The 21,609-nt window shown below is 44.6% G+C and overlaps 1 protein-coding gene across 5 annotated transcripts in view; it reads left to right on the top strand.

The window, feature by feature from the left end:
- Rftn2 (raftlin family member 2) overlaps positions 1 to 19,155 on the top strand; it is a 65,355-nt gene extending 46,200 nt beyond the window's left edge. For 3 of the 5 annotated variants that reach the window (XM_029483125.2, XM_029483135.2, XM_029483134.2), the window contains 3 exons: positions 4,190 to 4,268; positions 17,395 to 17,663; positions 17,776 to 19,155. In XM_029483125.2, coding sequence (XP_029338985.1) covers positions 4,190 to 4,268; positions 17,395 to 17,663; positions 17,776 to 17,983 — 556 coding nt within the window. In that variant the 3' untranslated portion in view covers positions 17,984 to 19,155. Of the gene's footprint in view, positions 1 to 4,189; positions 4,269 to 17,394 lie in introns of all 5 variants that reach the window. The other 2 variants (XM_029483138.2, XM_029483145.2) reach the window with 1 other exon arrangement.
- The last annotated feature ends 2,454 nt before the right edge of the window (positions 19,156 to 21,609 follow it).

Raw genomic sequence — 21,609 nt, 5'->3', positions numbered from 1 at the left:
TGTCTGTAACTGTGTCTGTGTCTGTGTCTGTGTCTGTGTCTGTGTCTGTGTCTGTGTCTGTGCCTGTGCCTAGGCCTGTCTGTGTCTGTGTCTGTGTCTGTGTCTGTGTCTGTGCCTGTGCCTAGGCCTGTCTGTGTCTGTGTCTGTGTCTGTGTCTGTGTCTGAGTCTGAGTCTGTGTCTGAGTCTGTGTCTGTGTCTGTGTCTGTGTCTGTGTCTGTGTCTGTGTCTGTGTCTGTGTCTGTGTCTGTGTCTGTGTCTGTGTCTGTGTCTCTGTCTGTGTCTGTGTCTGTGTCTGTGTCTCTGTCTGTGTCTGTGTCTGTGTCTGTGTCTGTGTCTGTGTCCCAGGCCCTCAGGCATGCTTAGGAAGAACTGCAGCACCCAGCTCCATGATATCCCACAAAAATAATTTCAAATTTTAAGTATCCCCGAAGGCAATATCAAGATATATTTAGGACTTTTCAGTTTGAAAGTTTTTGATGGTAATGTTATTTTGCTTTCTTATGTTTATATTAAACATGCCGTTTACCTTTGTGCATCCCTGAATTCATTGGAGTTTGTTTTAAGACTTTGCTGTCCTAAAACTCACTATGGTGAGATGGCTCAGTGGGTAAGAGCACCCGACTGCTCTTCCAAAGGTTCGGAGTTCAAATCCCAGCAACCACATGGTGGCTCACAACCATCCGTAACGAGATCTGACTCCCTCTTCTGGAGTGTCTGAAGACAGCTACAGTGTACTTACATATAATCAATAAATAAATCTTTAAAAAAAAACAAACTCACTATGCAGACCAGACTAGCCTTGAACTCACAGAAATTTGCCTGCCTCTGCCTCCCAAGTGCTAGAGTTAAGGCTTATGCCAGTTTCACTGGAATGTCAGAGCAAAGCTTTAGTGGCTCATTTTTGATATGGTATTTAAATGCCACAGGTCATGGATTTTCTTTGCCTCTTCTCCTGACATACTTACATCAGAACCTTTAAGTTCAAGCATCTAATTGCCTTGTGGTGACAGGGTAGAAACTTGTTTTTATCTTCCTCATCATTCTCCATTACAATGTACTCTGCATATTATAAAGTAAAATCATAACTAAATGAGAATACAGACTTTTTCAAAACAGCCTAAACGTATTATAAAGCATTAGGATCAAAGAGTCTCTCACTTCTGCAGCCAGAGCCTCTCTGGGGTCATTCAGCCTTGGCCGGAAGGGTTCGGGTATTGGGGAAAGAGTTAGAAGTAGAAGGTCAACAGACTGTTTTCATTCTGACCTGGATTCAGACTGGCCCCATCCTCTAATTGGTTGGAGAGAACCCACTGTGAGCCCACCTCCCTGCCTTGGCCCATGCTTCTCATCCAGGCCTGGTTCTCTCCTGTATTTGTCTACCCACAGCACTGCCCAGAAATCTTTCTTCTTTCTCCTATGAACTCTCTCCCTTGAATTTTCTCTCTGAAAGATATTCTTGATTGATATTTTTTCTTTTTATAAAAATTATTTTGCACTCCACCCTACATTGTACTAAGTGGATAGAGAACTAAGTGTTTATCTATCTATTTGTTCATGTTATGTATATGAGTACTTTACCTGCATATCTGTCTGCACACCAGACCCACAAATCCTCCACAGAAACAAGAGGTTGTGAGCCACCATGTGGGCTCTGGGAATTGAACCCAGGTCCTCTGCAAGAACAGCAGGTACTCTTAAGCACCGAGCTACCTCTCCAGATCCAAGTTACACACTTGTATCTCTTTTAGTGGTTGCACAGAGAAAGACTCTGGCTTATCTCTCCCAGGTCCTTAAACAGTGGCGAGCATAAAGACCATAGGTGTTGGCGCTGTAACAGGGCTTGGATTTGAACCCAGGAACTATGTGGTTCCCAAGTCAAGTCTTTTTCCAGTGTAGCCTGTGACTCCCAAACACTGACCCAGTCTAGTCTCCATGCTGATCCCTTCTTACAGTCCCTCACAATTTGTCCCCAAAAGTTACACCATCCAAAGCATTTTGTTCTGACAGAAGATACGTTAAAACTGAAATGAAACTGGACTGTAAGAAGTCTTTTAACAACAAAACTGTAGCCATCGTTTTCTAGCATCCTAGGGGAAGATTTCTAATTTCCAAGTTCGTGGCACCCATACGTTTGGAACGCTCTGCTAAATGTCCTGCTGACCGTTCCCTCTCCTTGTAGGACCAGAAGAGCTTCACTCCCATTCAGCTTCCAGAGACCAAGCACAGAATCCACTGCAGCCAATAGGAAGGGTTTGTCGGGCTTCTTTGCATGATAAAAGTTGTTAGTGAGCAGCTTTAGCTACTACCCCCCTCCTCCCCGCAAGCCCTAGGAGGCAGGGAAGCTCTTGAGAGGCTCGCCATCCAGATGACAGCTAAATAAGGCGAATACTGAGTGGAGTGGCCAGTCACAAAGCGGCCTGTCAATGGAACTGGCTGTGGCTGAACCATCCCTCTCAGTGGAAAATATAAGAAAAGTCCCCATGCGTGGCTCCCCAAACTGCTTTCTAGTTTGATAATGCATACCAAGAGGTTTAAGTCATCCTTTCTGACCTAATAATTTCATTCCTGATAATTCATCTCAAGGAAATAACCCATAAGAGGAAGTATATATGCGTGTGTGGACATATTCTTACATATAAACATAATTGTGTGTGTGTGTGTGTGTGTGCATACATATAAAATAGCATGATTTAGAACTAGTAAAATATTTATTCTCTAAAACATAAGGGAAGACAATACCTTCTGGTGTCTTTGTTCTCTGATGATCCTGGACCTGCACTAAAACTGTCATCACACACAAGGAATAAAGGAAATATAAATACGTGGTGGTCACAGGTCACACAGGAAAAAGGCCGGCTGGTGCTGAGAAGAACCAGAAAGGAAGCAAAACCATAAAGATCATTTTCTGAAACTGGTTTCATGAAATTATATATTTTGATATATTTTTGAGGTTTGGGGGTTTTCCGGGAGGGGGGAGTTATAATAACTATATTGTTTTATGAGAGTTTTGAATCACCTTAAACTTTTTTATTATATTTATGTGTACATATATGTCTGTGTGAATGAATGCCACATATGTGCAGGTGCCCATGGAGGAGAGAAGACGTCAGACCCCTCAGGCTGGAGGCACAGGCAATTTTTAGGCAGCTGATATGGGTGCTGGGAGATGAACTCAGGTCCTCTGCGAGACGACCTCCCCTTTTTAAAAGGTCTTTAGGTTTATTTTAAGATGTGTGAGTGTTTCCCCTGCACGTATGTGTATCGTGTACATGTATCATGTACATGTATGCCCTCAGAGCCCAGAAGGGGGCATCAGATCCTCTAGAACTGAAGGTACAGGCAGTTGTAAGATGTCATGTCTGGGTTGGGAATTGAACCCCACCCTCTGGAAGAGCAACCGGTGCTTCTAACTGCTCCGCCTCTCTCTGTCCGCAGCAGTATCCACACTTAATCTCTGAGTTAACCCTCCATCTTATTGTTTAGTTCATTTTTGTGTGTCTGGATATTTAGTCTGCATATTTGTCTGTGCACCATGTGAGTGCCTGATGCCAATGGGAATCAAAAGATGGCATTGGGCCCCTGGAACTGACGTTACAGCCACAGTGAGCCACCATGTGGGTGCCGAGAATCAAACCCAGGTCCTCTAGAAGAACCACAAGGGCTCTAAACCACTGAGTGATCTCTCCAACACCCCTTCCCCACACCCATTATTTTTTAAATAAGCTTTGTTTGTTTGTTTGTTTGTTTGTTTTTTCGAGACAGGGTTTCTCTGTGTAGCTCTAGCTGTCCTGGAACTCACTTTATAGACCAGACTGGCCTCGAACTCAGAAATCCGCCTGCCTCTGCCTCTGCCTCCCGAGTGCTGGGATTAAAGACACGCACCACCATGCCCGGCATTTTAATAAGCTTTCTTGTTTTTGGTTTTTCCAATGCAATTTATAGAGCTGTACTTCATAATTAGTTTGGGATCAGAAGGTTACCCCACAAAGGATATATGTGGGCCAACCTAGTTAAATATGGAAAAAATTACAAATTCACCGGGACAAAGTATAGTGACGCATGTATATGAAAATGCTATAATGAAATCCATTTGCTGGTCTCCTAACTTTGGAAAGTAATTAACATTTCTGTAGGATTAAAAGAGCATTCCTGATTCACAAATACTAACGTTACTATTCTAACTTTCAGTGAAGGGAATTTGGCTACCAAGCAAGTCGTGTTTCTCCAAAGGCCAGTTACGTGGAATTCAGCTGCTCAAACCCCAGAAGTGAGTACAAATCACCAACGTTCACGTTCTGAATAAGACACGATAGTAAAGTATCTAACCCTCGCGCTCTCTCCAGCCATCTAAAAGTGAGTTCAGGACAGGACACTCAGACTCAGCGTGGAAACAGTCTCCTGCAGAAGGGTGCAAGAAAGACGTTGACTGGTGTCTTAGTCAGGGTTTCTATTCCTGCACAAACATCATGACCAAGAAGCAAGTTGGGGAGGAAAGGGTTTATTAGGCTTACACTTCCATGCTGCTATTCATCACCAAAGGAAGTCAGGACTGGAACTCAGACAGGTCAGGGAGCAGGAGCTGATGCAGAGGCCATGGAGGGATGTTCTTTACTGGCTTGCCTCCCCTGGCTTGCTCAGCCTACTCTCTTATAGAACCCAAGACTACCAGCCCAGGGATGGTCCCACCCACAAGGGGCCTTTCCCCCTTGATCACTAATTGAGAAAATGCCTTACAGTTGGATCTCATGGAGGCATTTCCTCAACTGAAGCTCCTTTCTCTGTGATAACTCCAGCTGTGTCAAGTTGACACAAAAATAGCCAGTACAACTGGTTCCCCCAAAACCCATTGCAAGAGGAGGAAACTGACCCCCTAAATTGTCTTCTGGCCCACGCACATGCCACTGGCCTGCGTGAACCCGCACTCGCACACACACATACTACATACACCAATTAGTAATAAAATAAAAATTGTAATCGTTTTTTAAAAGAAAGGATGACACAGTTCCAAAGACTATTACAATATGCTGTCCCAACACACAGTACGTTGACATAAGGACCATTTTGAGCTTCAGGCAACTAAGAAAGAACAGACCCAGGAAGTTTCTTGGTCTGCCCCCTTTCCGACAAAGAATGGCCTATATGCCACCATGTAGAGGTAGCAGGTTCCCAGTCCACTTATGCATCTGCTCTCCCTGGCGGAAAGAGACTGACAATTGGAAAGGATTTTCTCTGACTTGAATCTGCAAAGACAAACCTTAGTGAAATAGCCTGCTCGTCATTATCCCCTGGAGGCTCTGACGCTGCCTTCCTTGCCAGTCCCTTGCTCCCAGCCTCTCAGCCTCTCACACGGCTGTGCCGAGTTCAGATTTCCACACCGCGCCATCTCCTTGACTTTTTCTTCTTTTCTACAAAGTCTCTGAGTGCATACAAAATAAATCTGTGCTGCTCACCTGTCCTCTGCCACTGTAGTCCCCAGCCTCAGCTACCGATCCTACGGTAGAGGGAAAGGGGGCGTCCTCCATTATTCTTCTAAGTTTTGTGAGTCCCAAGTTTCTGAGTTTTTAAAAATACACACATTTTTGGTTATCTTGACCTCTAACAACATGCAACACATCGATATTATCTCAATACAGCCTCAAGCTGACACTGACAAGGCTTTTTTTTTTATGGGGAAGGGAGTTAGACAGGGTGTTTCTGTGTAGCCCTGTAGCCATGGCTGTCCTGGGACTCACTCTGTAGACAGGCTGGCCTTAAACTCACTTTGTAGACCATGCTGGACTTGAACTCAGGGAGACTGACCTGCCTCTGCTTCCTGAGTTCTGGGATTAAAGGCGTGCGCCCCCATGCCTGCATGTCCTGCTTTTTACTGAAGTGGGGCACTGAGCATGGGGCTCCTTACTCTTGTGGTTTTGAGTAGAACAATGTTCTTTGACTGGAGGAAAACTGTATTGATAATGCCTAATCACAGGACCCTCACACACCCATAGTGTATGCAATTTAGCTGTGCTATGTTAATTTTGGAGTTGACTGGCTGCATACATAAGTAGATTGAGAGGTAGGGACGTGGACTGGAAGGTAGGAGTTAGGGGAGGAGTGTCACCACTTGTGAGCAGTGTGCCCCTCACCTCACGGAGGACGACCCTGGCTCGTGAGTTTATTATGGAGTATTCTGTCAAGAATTTTAACATTCTCCAAATGGTCCTCAAGTTTTTCGGAAGGGCCATGCTCATTTGCTCCCCAGAATGGTCAAGCTGTCAGTCTCAAACTTTGAAATGTTCGCCCTCTTGTCCCTCCCGAGAGAATACTGGGAGCACCTGCCTCTGCAGCAACACACATCTGTGAAGTGAGCTGCACCCCAGCCCCATTTTCTTTAAGGCATCAAAAATTATTTATATTAGTAAAACTAGAAGACATTTAGGATAGACATTCAGGGGAACTGTCCACAAAGTTAGGACCGATCTCAGATATAATAGCAAAGCCATGATCTATTAGAAGTGGATAAGTTAGCCAGGCGGTGGTGGCACACATCTTTAATCCCATGCACTCAGGAGCTAGCAGCAAGCAGATCTCTGTGAGCTTGAGGACAGCTTGGTATACAGAAAGTGAGTTCCAGGACAGCCAGAGCTACAAAGAGAAACCCTGTCTCCGAAAAAAAACAAAGTTGGTAAAATTAGATTTCATCAAAATTAAAAGCCTGTGCCACGTGACTTACACCACTAAAAGACTGAAAAGATAAGCCACAGACCACAGAAACCTTAGCTATCACATCAGTAACAATGGGCTGTATCGAGAATACATCAAGAATCTCAAATATCAACAGTAAGAAAACACCACAGATATCAATGAGGATATGTTCACAAAAAATAAATACACAAAAAGATGCTTTAATTATTAGTTATGCCACCATGCACATAGTACAAAAGTAAACTCTTAAATCAGACAGTAACCAAGAGCTGGCAAGCAAAGCAGTCATCTCTGGGAGGGATGTGAGCAACCAGCAGTCTAGAAGATGCTCAGGCCACTTCTTAGGACTGTAACTGCACACACATGGCTCAGCAATCCCTCCTGGGTGTTTATGTTAGGAAAACACACATGTGTGTGCACAAATGTGTGTGCACACAGTGTATACACAAATATTTATAGTTATCCTGGTCATAATTGTCCAAAGCAGAAGAAAGCTGATGTCTTCAATATGTGGATGGATAAACAATGATGGTACATTCTTGCAATTAAGTACTACTCAGAATAAGAAATGAGCTGCAGATGTGAACAGTAACTTAGATGGATCTCATCTGTTAGGCTGAGTTAAAGGAGCCAGTATCCAAAGGCTACACTGTATCATTCCATTTACATCACAGCCTGCATTAGGTGAACCCTGCAACAGGAGGATGTACAGGAAAGACCAGGAGATGATGGAACTGCTGTAGTGTTTGTTAAGTCTCTGTTAGTTAAAGCCCATAAAAACGTATACCCAAATGTCAGTTTTACAGTTCAGGCACTTTAAAATGAAATCGCAGGCCTAGTGAAATGGTTTAGCAAGTAAAGGTGCTTGCTTCCAAGCCTGACAGGCCATCTGTGTTTGATTTCCCAGGACACACATGGCCTGAGAAGGAAACTGACTCCCAAAAGCTGTCCTCTGACCTTTACTCAACTGCTGTGACATATACGCAAGGGTGCAGGCACATACATGTGCACACACATACACACACACACACACACACACACACACACGAGGAAAATGAAATCCCACACCGGGCATTGTGGCACGTGCCTATAGTCCTAGTGTCCTGCCTTGCTTTCTGTTTCTGTGGGGAAAGACTACTAACCAAAACCAGCTTAGAGTTAGAGGAGGGAAGTGTTTATTTGGCTTACACTTCCATAACAGCCCATCACTGGGAGAAGTTCCTGCCAGAGCTCAAAGAGGAGCTAGGAACTAGGGTCTGAAGTAGAGACCACCGACAAACACTGACTGGCTCCCTCTGGCTTGCTCAGCTGCCTTCCTTATATGATGCACGCCCTCATGCCCAGTAATGGCACCTCCCACATGGACTGGTCCTCCCACATTAATTAACAACTAAGGAAATTCCCTCTCAGACCACCTACAGACCAACCCCATGAAGGCAGTTCCTCAGTTGAGGGTCCCTCTTCCCAGTTGTCTCAAGTTGACAATTGAAGCTACCCATGACACCCAACTCCTTGTCAATTTTGACACACAAACACGTCACTTTAAACCATAACCTTTCCCTTCTTGTTTGTCCTCCAGATCATGTTAATAGTAATATCACAATATAAAATACAACACAACTTTGAAAATCCCACAGTATAAGAAAATTCCAGCTGGGTGTGGTGGCACACGCCTTTAATCCCAGCACTTGGGCAGCAGAGGCAGGCGGATTTCTGAGTTCGAGGCCAGCCTGGTCTACAAAGTGAGTTCCAGGTCAGCCGGGTCTACATAGAGAAACCCTGTCTTGAAAAACAAAACAAAACAAAAAACAAACAAAAAAACAAACAAACAAAAAAAGAAAAAAAAAAAAGAAAATTTCACCATTTAGCCAGGTGTGATGGCATACATATGCCTTTAATCCCAGCACTCAGGATGCAGATGGGTAAATCTCTGAGCTTGAGGCCAGCCTGGGCTACAAATTGAATTCCAGGACAGTCAAGGCTATATAGTGAGACCTTGTCTTAAAACAAATAAACAAAAACAAAAAACAAATGATCTAACTTAAAAGTTCAATGTTTCTGGGGCTAGAGAGATGGCTCAGCACCTAAGAGCACTTGCTGTTCTTCCAGAGGACCCAGGTTCAATTCCCAGCACCCACATGGTTGTTAGCCATTTGTAACTCCAGTACTAGGGAATCTGACTCTCTTCTGACTCCTCAGGCCCCAGGTCTGCACATGATACACAGACATACAAAACACCTACACACATAAAATCTCTCTCTCTCTCTCTCGTAGAAACTCACTACATACTACTGGCTGTCCACAGAATCACTATGTAGACCAGGCTGACCTCAAACTCAGAGATTCACCTGCCTCTGCTTCCTGAGAACTGGGACTGAAGGCCTACACCACACATCTGGCTTCACTGTCTCTTTAAAATATCCAGTCTCTTAACTTGAACTCCAGTAACATAAAATTGAGTTAAATACTTTTAGTCCAAAAGAGAACCAGGGCACAGTTACTATCACATCAGAGCAAAAACAAAACCCAACATATAAGGTTCAACATCTCCCAGCTACTCCAAGAGACGGAGACAGGAGAATCATTTTGAGCCTTGGAGCTTGAGACTAGCCTAAGAAACAGAATGAGATCCCCATCTTTAATGAATAAGAGAGGGGCTAGAGAGATGGTTAGAAGGGTAAGAATGCTAGCTGCTCTTAGAGAAGACCTGGGTTCAATTCCAGTTCCCAGCACCCACATGGCAGCTCACATCCATCTGTAACTCCTGTCCCAGGGGAATTTGACGCCATCTTCTGGCCTCCCTGGGTACTGCACACACATAGTAAACAAACACACATGCAGACAACACACACACATATATAAGTTTAAAAAATTAACTAAAAGAAAGAAAATTTCAGAACGTTTGCTTTATAAATTGCACAGATTACATTTCCCATGCTGTATTCTTCATGAAGCTGACTTTTCCTTGGGCATGGGATCCTTGGGAAGCTGGGTGCAATGATTAGCCTCTCTTCTGTGCGTGAGACTCCACTAAGCTCAGTTCTTCTTTCTGTTTCTCAATCCTATTCTTATTGTCGTATTTTGGACAGATGCTTTCAAATATATTCCAGGAAATGATAGCTCTGCTGGAGGCAGGGAGGGATTCTGATGGAGGGCAGGCCTATAATCCTAGACCTTGGAGGGTGGAGGCAGGAAGATCAGGAGTTCAAGGCTGCTCAAAACCCCAGTTCAAAAGCAAAACAAAATAAGACAAACAAAAAAGCATTTTTGACCTCCATCAGCTAAATTTTACTTTAATATTCTTTCTAAAATTTTTCTTCTTAAATTTTTGTTTCTTTTGAAAAGTTAAATAAAACTCATACTTTTTAAAAAATTATCTAAAAATGTCTATTTCAGTTTTTAAAAAGTTCTGCCCATATCATTTATAAGAAACAAGGGGCCACTTAAAAGTATTTGCCTTCTGGGCCTGAGGAGATGCCTCGGTGGCTAAGAGCACTGGCTGAGAACTCTAGAGAACTCAGGTTCAGACTCCAGCTCATGACCACCTGTCACCTCCAGTCCATGTCTGCAACATGGACTCTGCAACGCCTGCACATAGATGCGCAGAAACATAGTCCTAACATAATGGTTTTTAAGGCAGGTTTATTGAGAAGCTGCTCTCAGGCAAGTTCATTGGCCCCAAGGATAGAGGCCAGGGAAGTCACCGTGAGGATTGTGAGTTGGGAGAGAATGAGATAAAGGGCATGCTAGAAGAGAGAGAAGGAGGGGATGAAGGAGAGGGAGAGAGAAGGGAGAAGAGGGGAGAAAGAGAGAGAGACAGAGACACAGAGACACAGAGACAGAGCGCACTCTGGATTACATAGGGAAGAGTCCTAAAATATTTTTTTTATTATTTTTTTAAAATATTTTTATTAGGTATTTTCAAAATTACCTTTTTTCTTTTTCTTTTTCTTTTTCTTTCTTTATTTTTTTAAGACAAGGTTTCTCTGTATTGCTTTGACTGTCCTGGAACTCACTTTGTAGACCAGGCTGGCCTTGAACTCAGAAATCCACCTGCCTCTGCTGCCCAAGTGCTGGGATTAAAGGTGTGCACCACCACTGCGGGCAATAATTTTTTAAAAAAATCTTTAAAAGCATTTTGTCTCCACAAACTCAGAGAGCATCGGATCCCCATTCATAGAAGGCTCAGAGGTTGACAGCAAACTGGAAAGGACTCTGAGGGGCTTGAAGCAGGAGGGACACAGACAGTGCCTGGGGCCCCTCCAGGACCCCATTCCTTTATAAAATATGGATATTAGCGCAGGCCACAGGGCTCTCAGGCTTTGCTTTGAGAACCTATCTAAACGTGTCTGGCACCGTGACTGGCAGTATGAGAGGTTGTAATCGCTTTCCCAGAATGCTTTTCTTTCAACCGCAGATTCTGCTAACTGTATAAAGAGACAGAAGAAAAGCCCAGGAACACCAAGTGGTCCAGTCCTGTATCTCCTCTGACTAAAACGCCCAGCAGCTGTAATACAGAAATGTGGTTTGCTGATGTTCCAGAGCATACATATACCTAGGGAGAAACGATTATCTAATTAAGTGGAGGGCATTGGGCACCTATTTGCTTTTAAATTTTCTACATGTTTGGAACTTTTCATAATCATAAAGTTGGGGGAAATTAAGGGAAAAGCATTAGCTATCAGGAACATTTTCCATGTTGACTGATAGTAAATAACTACTTACGAAGCCGTTCCAACAACAGACAGTCTAGATGGCCAGCACAGTGGCTTAGAGGTAAAGCCGTTTGCTGCCAAATCTGTCAGCTTGAGCTCTGTCCCTGAAATCCATGGAGTAAAGAGAAAGGGCCATGCCTACATGTCTTCCACATGGATGCCATGGCACACACAACATAAATAAACAAACCGACCCCATAAGCATCGAATTCCACACAGGAGATAACTCCCGTAATACTTAAAGGTGGGCAGGCACTCAGGATGGGGTGGGGATGGGGCCATCAGAATCGGGCTCTCCCCTCAGGAGCCTATGCTCCTCAGCCAGTTGGCGCAATGTTCAACCACTGAGATACAGGAAATTAGAATTCCCAGTTTGTACCTCGGGCAATGACTTTCTCCCGAAGTCACATCTTCTGTTGCTTTGATCTGAACTGTTCTATCTGTCCACATCCACTTCCAAAGGAGGCTGGAGATGTGGTCTGTGTCGATACCACATGCTTGAACACTGCCGGAGGTTGGCAGGAGAAAGTTCTGTTGTTTAAGAGAAAAACAAAGAGAGGCTGGAAGACAGGCAGTGTTTTGTTTTGGTTTGGTTTGGTATTTGCAGTGTGGATAGATTTTTATTTGAATTAATTTTTAAGTGGTACATACAAGTTTTAAAGATTTATTTATTTATTTTATGTGTGTGAGTATTTTGCTTGCCTGTATGTATGTGCATGCCTCGTGCCAGGAAAGCCAGCAGAGGGCATCCTTGGAACTAGAGTTACAGACAGTTGGGTGCTACCACATGGGACCAACCACATAGGAACCAACCCCTGGTCCTCTACAAAAGCAGCAGGTGCTCTTAACTGCTGAGTCATCTCTCCAGCCTCGGGTACATGAAAATTTTAAAGTGTGTGTGTATGTGTGTGTGTGTGTGTGTGTGTGTGTGTGTGTGTGTATGTGTGTGTGTGTGTGTACAGTGTGATGTTTCAATGCACATATATATGATGTAATTTCACAGTCACCCAACAGGGCCACAACAGCCCAGAACTTCCTACCCTAACTTAGCTTGTGTCCATTAGTCAACCCTCCCCTATCCTTTCCCCACCCCACCCCACCCACCCCCACTCTCTCAAGCTTCTGGTAGACACCGTTCTTCCTGTAATTCCTATGAGATGAACTCCCCACGATCTATGTGTCCTGTCGTTCTGAGCCTGGCTTGTTTCCCTGAGCACAGTGGCAGGTGGAAGAGTGTCGTCTCCTGAGTGGATAACTCAGCAGGTGATATTTCTACTCAGAGCATGGAGTGCAGATATTCATTGACATCCTGACTTCATTCCTCCAGCCCTACCCAGGAGTGCGATGGCTGGTTCACAGGGTAGCTGCCTTTCAGTGCTGCATATTATTTTCCATGATGGCCACACTAGCTGTGGTGGTTTGAATAAGAATATGGACTCCCCACACCCCCATAGAGTCATGTTAAACGCTTGTGGAGTAGCACTAGGAGGTGTGGCCTTGTTGGAGCAGGTGTGGCCTTGTTGGAGGAAGTGTGTCATTGGGGGTGGGCTTTGGGGGTTTCAATTGCTTAGGCCAGGCCCTGTGTCTGTCTCTCTCTCTGTTGCCTGTCAATCTGGATGTAGAACTCTCAACTATGTCTCCAGCACCTTGTGTACCTGAGTGCTACCATGCTTCCCACCATGAGGATAACGGACTAAGCCTCTGAACTGTAAGCTAGCCCCAAGTAAATGTTGTCCTTTATAAGAATTATTGTGATCATGGTGTCTCTTTACAGCAATGGAAACCCTGACTAAGACACTAACCTACATTCCTAACGTAATTCTTTTGTTTATATTAAAACACTGGCAATGGAAAGGGACAATGCTGAGATGTCCTAAAGTCAACAGGCCTGTCACTTGAGATACCTATGTATCTTAATGGGTGCAGCATGATTTAGAATAATCTAGGAGGCAAGCTTCCAGACATGCCATGAGAAATTAGCTAGGTTAGGTTACCTCTGCGCAAGCCCATGAGAAATCACCTACATTAGATTAACTGGGGTGGAAAGACAGACTGTGCTTTCAAAGGTATGACCCCCATAGGCTCACGTGTTTGAATGCTTGGCCTATAGGCGTGGCACTAGAAGGCGGTGGGGCCTTGGAGTTGGTGTGGTCCTGTCAGAGGAAGTGTGTCACTGTGGAGGCAGGCTTTGAGGTCATATATGCTCAAGCTGTGCCTAGTGTGGGCACAGTCTCCTTCTGCTGCTTGTGGGTCAAGGTGCAGAACTCTCTGCTCCTCTAGCACCTGCATGCTGTCGTGTTTCCTACCATCATGGACTGAGCCTCTGAAACTGTAAGACAGCCCCAGTTAAATGCTTTCTTTCATAAGAGTGGCCATGGTCATGGTGTCTGTTCACAGCAGGGAAACCCTAAGGCACAGCCCCACCCTGAAAGTGGGTCCTGAACTGAAGAGAAGGCAGAAAGAGAGCTGACCATAGCATTCATGATTCTGTTTCCTAACTGTGGACTCTGATCTTTTCCTCATCATGACAAACTGTACCCTCAAACGCGAGACAAAAGAAACCAGGCCGGAGCTGCTTTTGTCTGGTATTTTGACACTGCATCAAGAAAGACACTAATAGGATGGGCCAGTCCCTTTTCTTTTAAACAAGAGTGACACATTAGGTATTTGTTAGGGTGGCACTGGGTCTGCATCCAAGCCAGCATCATTCCCTCCCACCTTGTAGAGAAAGTGTCAGAAAGAAGCAGGGAAAGCCATGGGTGAGCCTGGGAAGTCACAAGGAACTGCAGGGTAGGGCTAGGTGGGAAATGAGCTACACACAAACTTCTGCTGTGCTTTGTGAGCCACTTGTATGCAGAAAGAGAGAAAGACAGAGAGGGGGAGGAAGGGGAGAGGGGAGGGAGGGAGGGAGGGAGGGAGGAAGGGAGGGAGAGTGGGGGGGAGGAGACAAAATATGTCAAGGTTCCAACAGTAGCGTTTTGTGGAGGTAGGATGGGCTTTCTTTTCTTCTTTGTTCTACCAGGCTCTCTAGAGTGTGTGTACATGTGTATGTATGTGTGTGTGTGCATGTGTATGTATGTGTGTGTGTGCATGTGTGTGTACGTGTGTGTGTGTGTGTACTATTCTGTAACAGAGTTTATTTATTTATCAAGCCTTGCTTCACTGATCTACTCTTGTTTTTGTAAATGTAATGAGTATATTGTGAAAAACACAAGACAGATGGCACCAGTGCCCATGGGGCAGGACACTCCGTGGCCTCTCCCCTTCACAGGGACCCCTGAAGAATGGGGGACTGAAGTGAATGGTCTCCCGGGATTGGGTGGGCTTCAGACTCCAACGTTTTGAGTTTTTAGGAAATCACAAATTGGCTGTAAATTGATTGTAAAAAACATTTCACATGGGTGAGGTTGTATGAGAGGCAATATCATTGTGAAAGGCATATTAATCAAACCCCTAGTCTTCTGACAAGCAACGGTGCGTGTTCTGAAGTGTTTTAGGATAGAGTGCTGACTGTTTTATCAGGTAGCTGTAAAGTTTAACGTTACAACTGATAGCCGTTTACTTATTAACAGTTATCTAAAAGTAAATTACTATGAATAGCATATGTTAAAGAATATTCCGTTGTTTTTTTTTTTTAAAGGAAATTCTCATGGCCGTGAGAGCTGGCCTCTGTTATCTGACACACAATAGTGTATTGCAAAAGTCACCTTTGTCCCTGTTGCAACTGAGGGCTCCAGGGCTCCCTGTGTGAGTCAGACTGGAAGATTGAGGACAAGCTCAGGGGATCTTTGTGCCCATGGGAAAGGCTCCCACTAGCCAGGCTTGAGGAAGTCTGCCCAGTAGTGCTGCCCAGACCTGTCACTGATCAGGGCATCGCTCACAAGCCTGGCACCTATCTGAGAGGGCCTCTCAGGCCCCACTTTGAGAACTCAGCTCAATGCATTTTTAGCTGAAATAAAGAAGAAGGGTCAAAGGTCCAGTGTTTACATTTGGTGCAGCAAGGGTGTGCCAAATGGAGATGGGGGCAAGAAACTTTTGCCAACAAGGGTAGTACTTTCTAAGAGTTTCCTAACTTCAGCTTTGCCGCCCAGGAAAGTGGAATCTTAGTTCCTGACCAACACTAAAGCGAATGTGGGTAATTTGAAAGAATTCTGTGACTCTTAGTTTGGTTTTTGAATCCTTGCTCAGCCTTACAGAGCTGGGGTTCTGTGATCGGATCCCGAGACACTGGCAGTGATAGTTCAGCAATCCCGCAGCAGCCTGGATGCCCACATGCTGGCCTTGAGGCCTCCTCGAGGGTCCAGTCCCTTCTGTCACTTAGAGATCTTTAGACCTAAGTTCACATGGCAGAGATATGTACTGTACAGCAACTGTGCTGTCGCAGTCACTGGTCTATTGCTGTGAAGAGACGACGTGTAAAAAAGAACATTAAATTGGGGCTTGCTCACAGTCTCAGAGCCTTAGTTCATTATCAACTTGGGCAACAGAGAGACAGGGCAAGGGAGAGAGAGAGGAACGACAGGGAAGAAGGGAGAGAGCCTGGGCCTGGCATGGGCTTTTGAAACTTCACCCATAGTGACACACGTTCTCCAACAAGGCCACACCTCCTAATCCTTCTAATCTTTTCAAAGAGTTCTACTCCTAAGAATTCAAATATCTAGGAGTGGATGTTCACAGTCAGCTATTGGATGTATCACAGGGCTCCCAATGGAGAAGCTAGAGTAAGTACCCAAGGAGCTAAAGGGATCTGCAACCCTATTGTTGGAACAACATGATGTACTAACTAGAACCCCGGAGCTCTTGTCTCTAGCTGCATATGTATCGAAAGATGGCCTAGCCAGCCATCAATGGAAAGAGAGGCCCATTGGACTTGCAAACTTTATATGCCCCAATATAGGGGAATGCCAGGGCCAAAAGAATGGGAATGGGTGGATAGGGAAGTGGGGGGGCGCTATGGGGGACTTTTGGGATAGCATTGGAAACGTAATTGAGGAAAATATGTAATAAAAATATTAAAAAAAAAAAAAAGAACCAGGGGAATGCCAGGACCAAGAAGTGGGAGTGGGTGGGTAGGGGAGTGGGAGGGGGGTCTGGGGGACTTTGGGGATAGCATTTGAAATGTAAATGAAAAAAATACCTAATTAAAAAAAATAAATTGGAAAAAAAAAAAAGAATTCAAATATCTGAGCCTATGGGCACCGTTCTTACTCAAAAACCACATGAACCAAGGACACTGCTAGCCAGCCTTTAAATCTTTATCAGCAGAACACCCCCAGCTTCTTGTGGCACAGATGTGGATGAGCTGGGAAAGGCTGCAGAACAGCAATCCTGTTTGTCGCAGCACAAGGAAGGGGGTCTGCTGTGACCCTTAGTTCCTCTGTTATGGTGCCTCCCAACCATAACATTATTTTCATTTCTACTTCATAGCTATAATTTGGCTACCATTTTGAATGCAAATGGACGTATCTGTGTTTTCTGATGGTCTTGGGCGACCCCTGAGAAAGGACCTGAAGAGTTACCAATCCACAGGTTGAGAGCTGCTGTCCTACAGCAACACTTAGAATGCGTTTTTCTCTAGGACATACTGGTGCCTCATGACACAGACAAGAAACCCACTAAAGTTGATTTTCTACAGTTTAGTCACCATTACACCACCAACAACAACAAAATGCATTCCCTTGATTCTCGCTCACTTTGTTTCCCAAGTACAATTGAATTCATTTCTCTCCTGAGAAATGTCCACACAACCCATGTACCACTGAGAAGGGCAAGCCAAGAGCAGATTTTCAAGCCAGGCAGAGAGGAGCAGGCCCTGGTGCTGAGGAAGGTCCGGCTCTGAGGGTGGCTCAGCTCTGAGGGTGGATCAACTCTGAGCTACACCCCAGCTCCTATAGTCAGGAGTGGGAAAGAAAGACAAGTTTCAGGTTGAGAAGCGGTGGGCAGAGCAGAGGTGCGCATGCTCCACGCCCTGATTGACAATCTCCTGTGTTTCAGAGGAAAGGCAGCCGGCTGCTGAAGGGTGAAGACAGAAACAAGGTCAGCAACAGGAGCCTAGGCCTGGACACAAATGCATCCCAAGCCGCAGGAGGCCAAGCTCCTCTTGAGGAGAGCTCGCTCTCTCCATCCAGAGAGTGCTGGACCAAGGAAGAGCAGCCCGCACAGAGCGACAGCTTCTCTGGGTTCAGTAGCAGCGACAGTGTCCTCCGGGAACTCGATGACGGACAGTTTGACCAAGAAGAGGGCGTGACACAAGTCACTTGCATGTGAGTTGCCAGGTGACCCCATAGGAGGCCTTGTAAATAGTAATTAAATGACCGCCATCTGACTTTATTTTGCTACTACTATCTTCATTTATGTAATGTTTTTAATTTCCAGGCTCAGCCTTCCCCTAATCTATGTAAACTTTGGCTTAACCTCTGAGACAAGGAAGAATAACCAACTATTTATCAGTCTAAAAGCTTTCTTACATTTCACTCAGCTAACACATCTGTATAAACAGATGTCTCCTCTGGCCATCAAGGAACAACCTGGATCACTTCCCCACAAAGGGACAAAAGTCAGTATTTCTCATCAGGCCTATTAAAAAGGCCGACTGTCGGGCTGGTGAGATGGCTCAGTGGGTAAGAGCACCCGACTGCTCTTCCGAAGGTCCAGAGTTCAAATCCCAGCAACCACATGGTGGCTAACAACCATCCGTAACGAGATCTGGCGCCCTCTTCTGGAGTGTCTGAAGACAGCTACAGTGTACTTACATATAATAATAAATAAATCTTTAAAAAAAAAAAAAAAAAAAAAAAAGGCCGACTGTCAAAAATTAGATTAACTGCTATAGGCAGGGAATGGAGTCTGTGTCCATGGGAGAGAGGGACAGAGATAAGGAGGAAAGAATATTGCTCAGTTTAATTGAGGCTGTAGCTTCCTGAGAAGGCGCTAATTGGTTGAAATGATTTGGACAGTCTTTACTGTTGTATGTCCACACAAAGCAAGCCCCATTTGTCAAAAGTCTTTTAAAATTTTTGTTTTTTCTTTCCTATGTCTTTTCTTTCAATAGGCCACCAGGTGGCCTGTCCTTCAGTGAGCCATTAACTTTGGCATGATTGGTCCAGATAGCCTACCAGTGGTGTTAAACAGAATCTCTTAAGTCAGTTAAGGCTGACAGGATGGCTCAGTCAGTAAAGGCGCTCGCCACAGGAGCCTTGTGACCTGAGTTCAGTCTCTGGAACCCATAGAAATGTAGAGAGAACCAGTTCTACAAAGTTGTGCTCTGACCGCCACAAGCAAGTACTTGTTCCTCTCTGCCCTTGTGCACATGTGTACCTCGCAGTAAAACTAATATTTTTTAAAGTCCCTGAAGAGGGGTCACTATGGAGGGCACTGCATGGCTGTGCATAACCACCTGCCCTGCTCCAATCTAGGAAGAATTCAATTGGCTGAACCTTCATACCCTGACTGAGAACCAGTGTCCAATAAAAGGTGACTGACTGGTTCATGAGAAAAAAAAAAAGTCATTAAAAGGAGAGCCCATAATCTCAATGTATAAAAGCCATGGTATATGAAAATATTTCATCTATGCCAAGCAAGCTGGCACACCTCTAATCTCAGTATTTGGCAGGCAGATGTAGGTAGATCTCTGTGAGTTCTAGGACAGCCAGGGCTACACAGTGAGACCATGTCTCAAACAACAACCAACAAAATCTAACTTTCTTCCTTTAAAATTTTAAACACCATTGAAGAGAACAAGTATTGATCTCAAATGGAAGTGTGCTGGCTACCACTGTTAGGTTCAAATCCTGTTAAAACATGTTAAACCTGGAAAAATGTTACAGCCCAGACTTCCCAGTCCTGCAGGAGTGGAGGGGGCTCACAGCCCATGTGATGTCTACAACACTGACCCACTCCACACACACACACCCCCTGCTGCCAGGGGCCTTCCATCTTGTCAGGCTCTACTCGGGAAAGACTCGTCTTGTACAGAACAGGGGCCTTCATTTAGGTATGAAAGGCTGACCTCCAAAAGAACTACAGTAGACTCTGCCATTAAGTAATTCACATATTTCATATATTTTATTGGCTTGTCGTTGACATTGTGAGTCATTTGAATAATAAACTCTTATTTGTTGTTAGGCTACTGTCTGACTGAACACAAATATGCCCATGTTTTGTTTTCTATACCTGGTTTTGTTTTCTTTTTCTTTTTTTTTTTTTAAGATTTATTTATTTATTTATTTATTTATTTATTTATTTATTTATTTTTATTGTATATGGGTACACTGTAGCTGTACAGATGGTTGTGAGCCATCATGTGGTTGCTGGGAACTGAACTCTGGACCTCTGCTCACTCCAGCCCCACTTGCTCTGGCCCTGCTCTCTCTGGCCCCAAGATTTATTTATTATTATACATAAGTACACTGTCGCTGTCTTCAGACATACCAGAAGAGGGTGCCAGATCTCATTAAGGATGGTTGTGAGCCACCATGTGGTTGCTAGGATTTGAACTCAGGACCTCTGGAAGAGCAGTCAGTGCTCTTAACTACTGAGCCATCTCTCTAGCCCTTGTTCTTTTCTTTTCTTGTTTTGTTTTGTTTTATTTTGTTTGTTTTTTGGGAGGTGTTGGTTGGTTGGTTGGTTGATTGGTTGATTGGTTGGTTTTATGAAATAGGGTTTCCCTGTGAAGCCCTGACTTGCTGCAGGCTGGCTCAGCCGGAGTCCCTCAACCCGAGGGAGAAATCAGGGTCCTGGTACTCAGATAGGCAAGGAGTCAGCGAGTGACAAACAGACATGAACACAAGGGTGTGTTGAATCTGAATGTAATTTCTCAAAGCGAGCATCAGACTTATGATACAGAAGAAAAACAAGGAAGTTAGGTGGTACATTAGCCAAGGTACATTGAGGTTATCTGATGTATAAGTACTATTTACAGAGAAATGCATGCATAAAATATTACAGGAACCAGGCAGTGTTTACAACTGAGATAAGATCAGCCCTATCTAAAGTTAGCTATTCACAGGAGCCAGGTGAAGAGGCTAACACACCCAGATGTAATTTTAGTCTATTGTTAAACCCACCACCAGGGGTCCCTTAGTAAATACATAATTATGCTATTCCTCTGGGCCTAGTGAAAAACATGAACCAGGAGAGTTCCCTTCTACTAGCCCTTTCATGAATAATACAATACTCCAATTCCTCCTAAAACCACAACCCACCTTATTTCTACTATTATACAATGTAGTTTGCCATACATGACTGTAGTGAGAATTTTAAGTTTACTTTGTTGAACTTGCCCTGAGATTTCTAGCTCTTACCCAGTAATCTGCAATGCCTGATTTCTTTCACTATGTCTCTAGAGGCATTTTGTCTGAATAAGTAACATTCTTACGAAATTCCAAGCCCAGGGTTGGCTCAGCGACTGCCTAGGACATTGGGACACCGATGAAGGCCAGGAAGCAATGTTCAATCTAACTTAGTTATTTGTCAAATCATTCCTTGGGGGTACCTATAATAAAGCAATACTGAAAGAAAGCATGCAAGACCCTCCACACTGTCACAGGGACAAATCTGGACCATTTTCGTGTTACGGGATGCCAGAGACTCTCCAGGAGACCAGTTTCTGTGAAACTTTGTGCCTCAGGACTGCAGCCAAGCTTTTGGACTTGTCGTGCAGACTCCACTGGAGTGGGTGTGGCACCGGCTGGCCTCAAACTCAGAAATCTGCCTGCCTCTGCCTCCCCACTCCTCCTGACTCTTCCTCACCCCTCCCTGCCCCTCTCTGTCCCCAAGTGCTGAGTGTGCCACACCACCTGGCCCTTCATTTTGTTTTTTGAGGCAAGGTCTTGCTACATATAGCTCTGAAACTCTTAGCAATCCTCCTGCCCCAGTTTCTAGAGTGCTGGGAGTACAGGTGCTTTGCTACCATCTATCTGGCTTTGATATGTTCTATATGTATCCTGTGTTATCAAATACTTAAATGTACCCAAACTAAGCCACTTTCCATGAGTTTCTGGTAAAGACACAAGGAAGCCCTTGCCTGCTACGCTGAAGCCTCGCTGTACATGCAGCATGCTGCTCTGTAGACTGCTCTGTCATGCTGGTGGGCAGGATGGTGGGGGGGCCTTGGTTTCTAGAAGAACCTGGGTTATATATTCAAGTAGGTAGGTAGGTAGGTAGGTAGGTAGGGCATAGTGATACACACCTGCAACCCCAGGACTCATG

This window comes from Mus caroli, unplaced genomic scaffold, assembly GCF_978045245.1.
Source record: "Mus caroli unplaced genomic scaffold, Mus_caroli_1 scaffold_1, whole genome shotgun sequence".
Classification (NCBI taxonomy): domain Eukaryota; kingdom Metazoa; phylum Chordata; class Mammalia; order Rodentia; family Muridae; genus Mus; species Mus caroli.
Note: the sequence above shows the minus strand (reverse complement) of the source record. Positions and strands in the feature narration are given on the sequence as shown.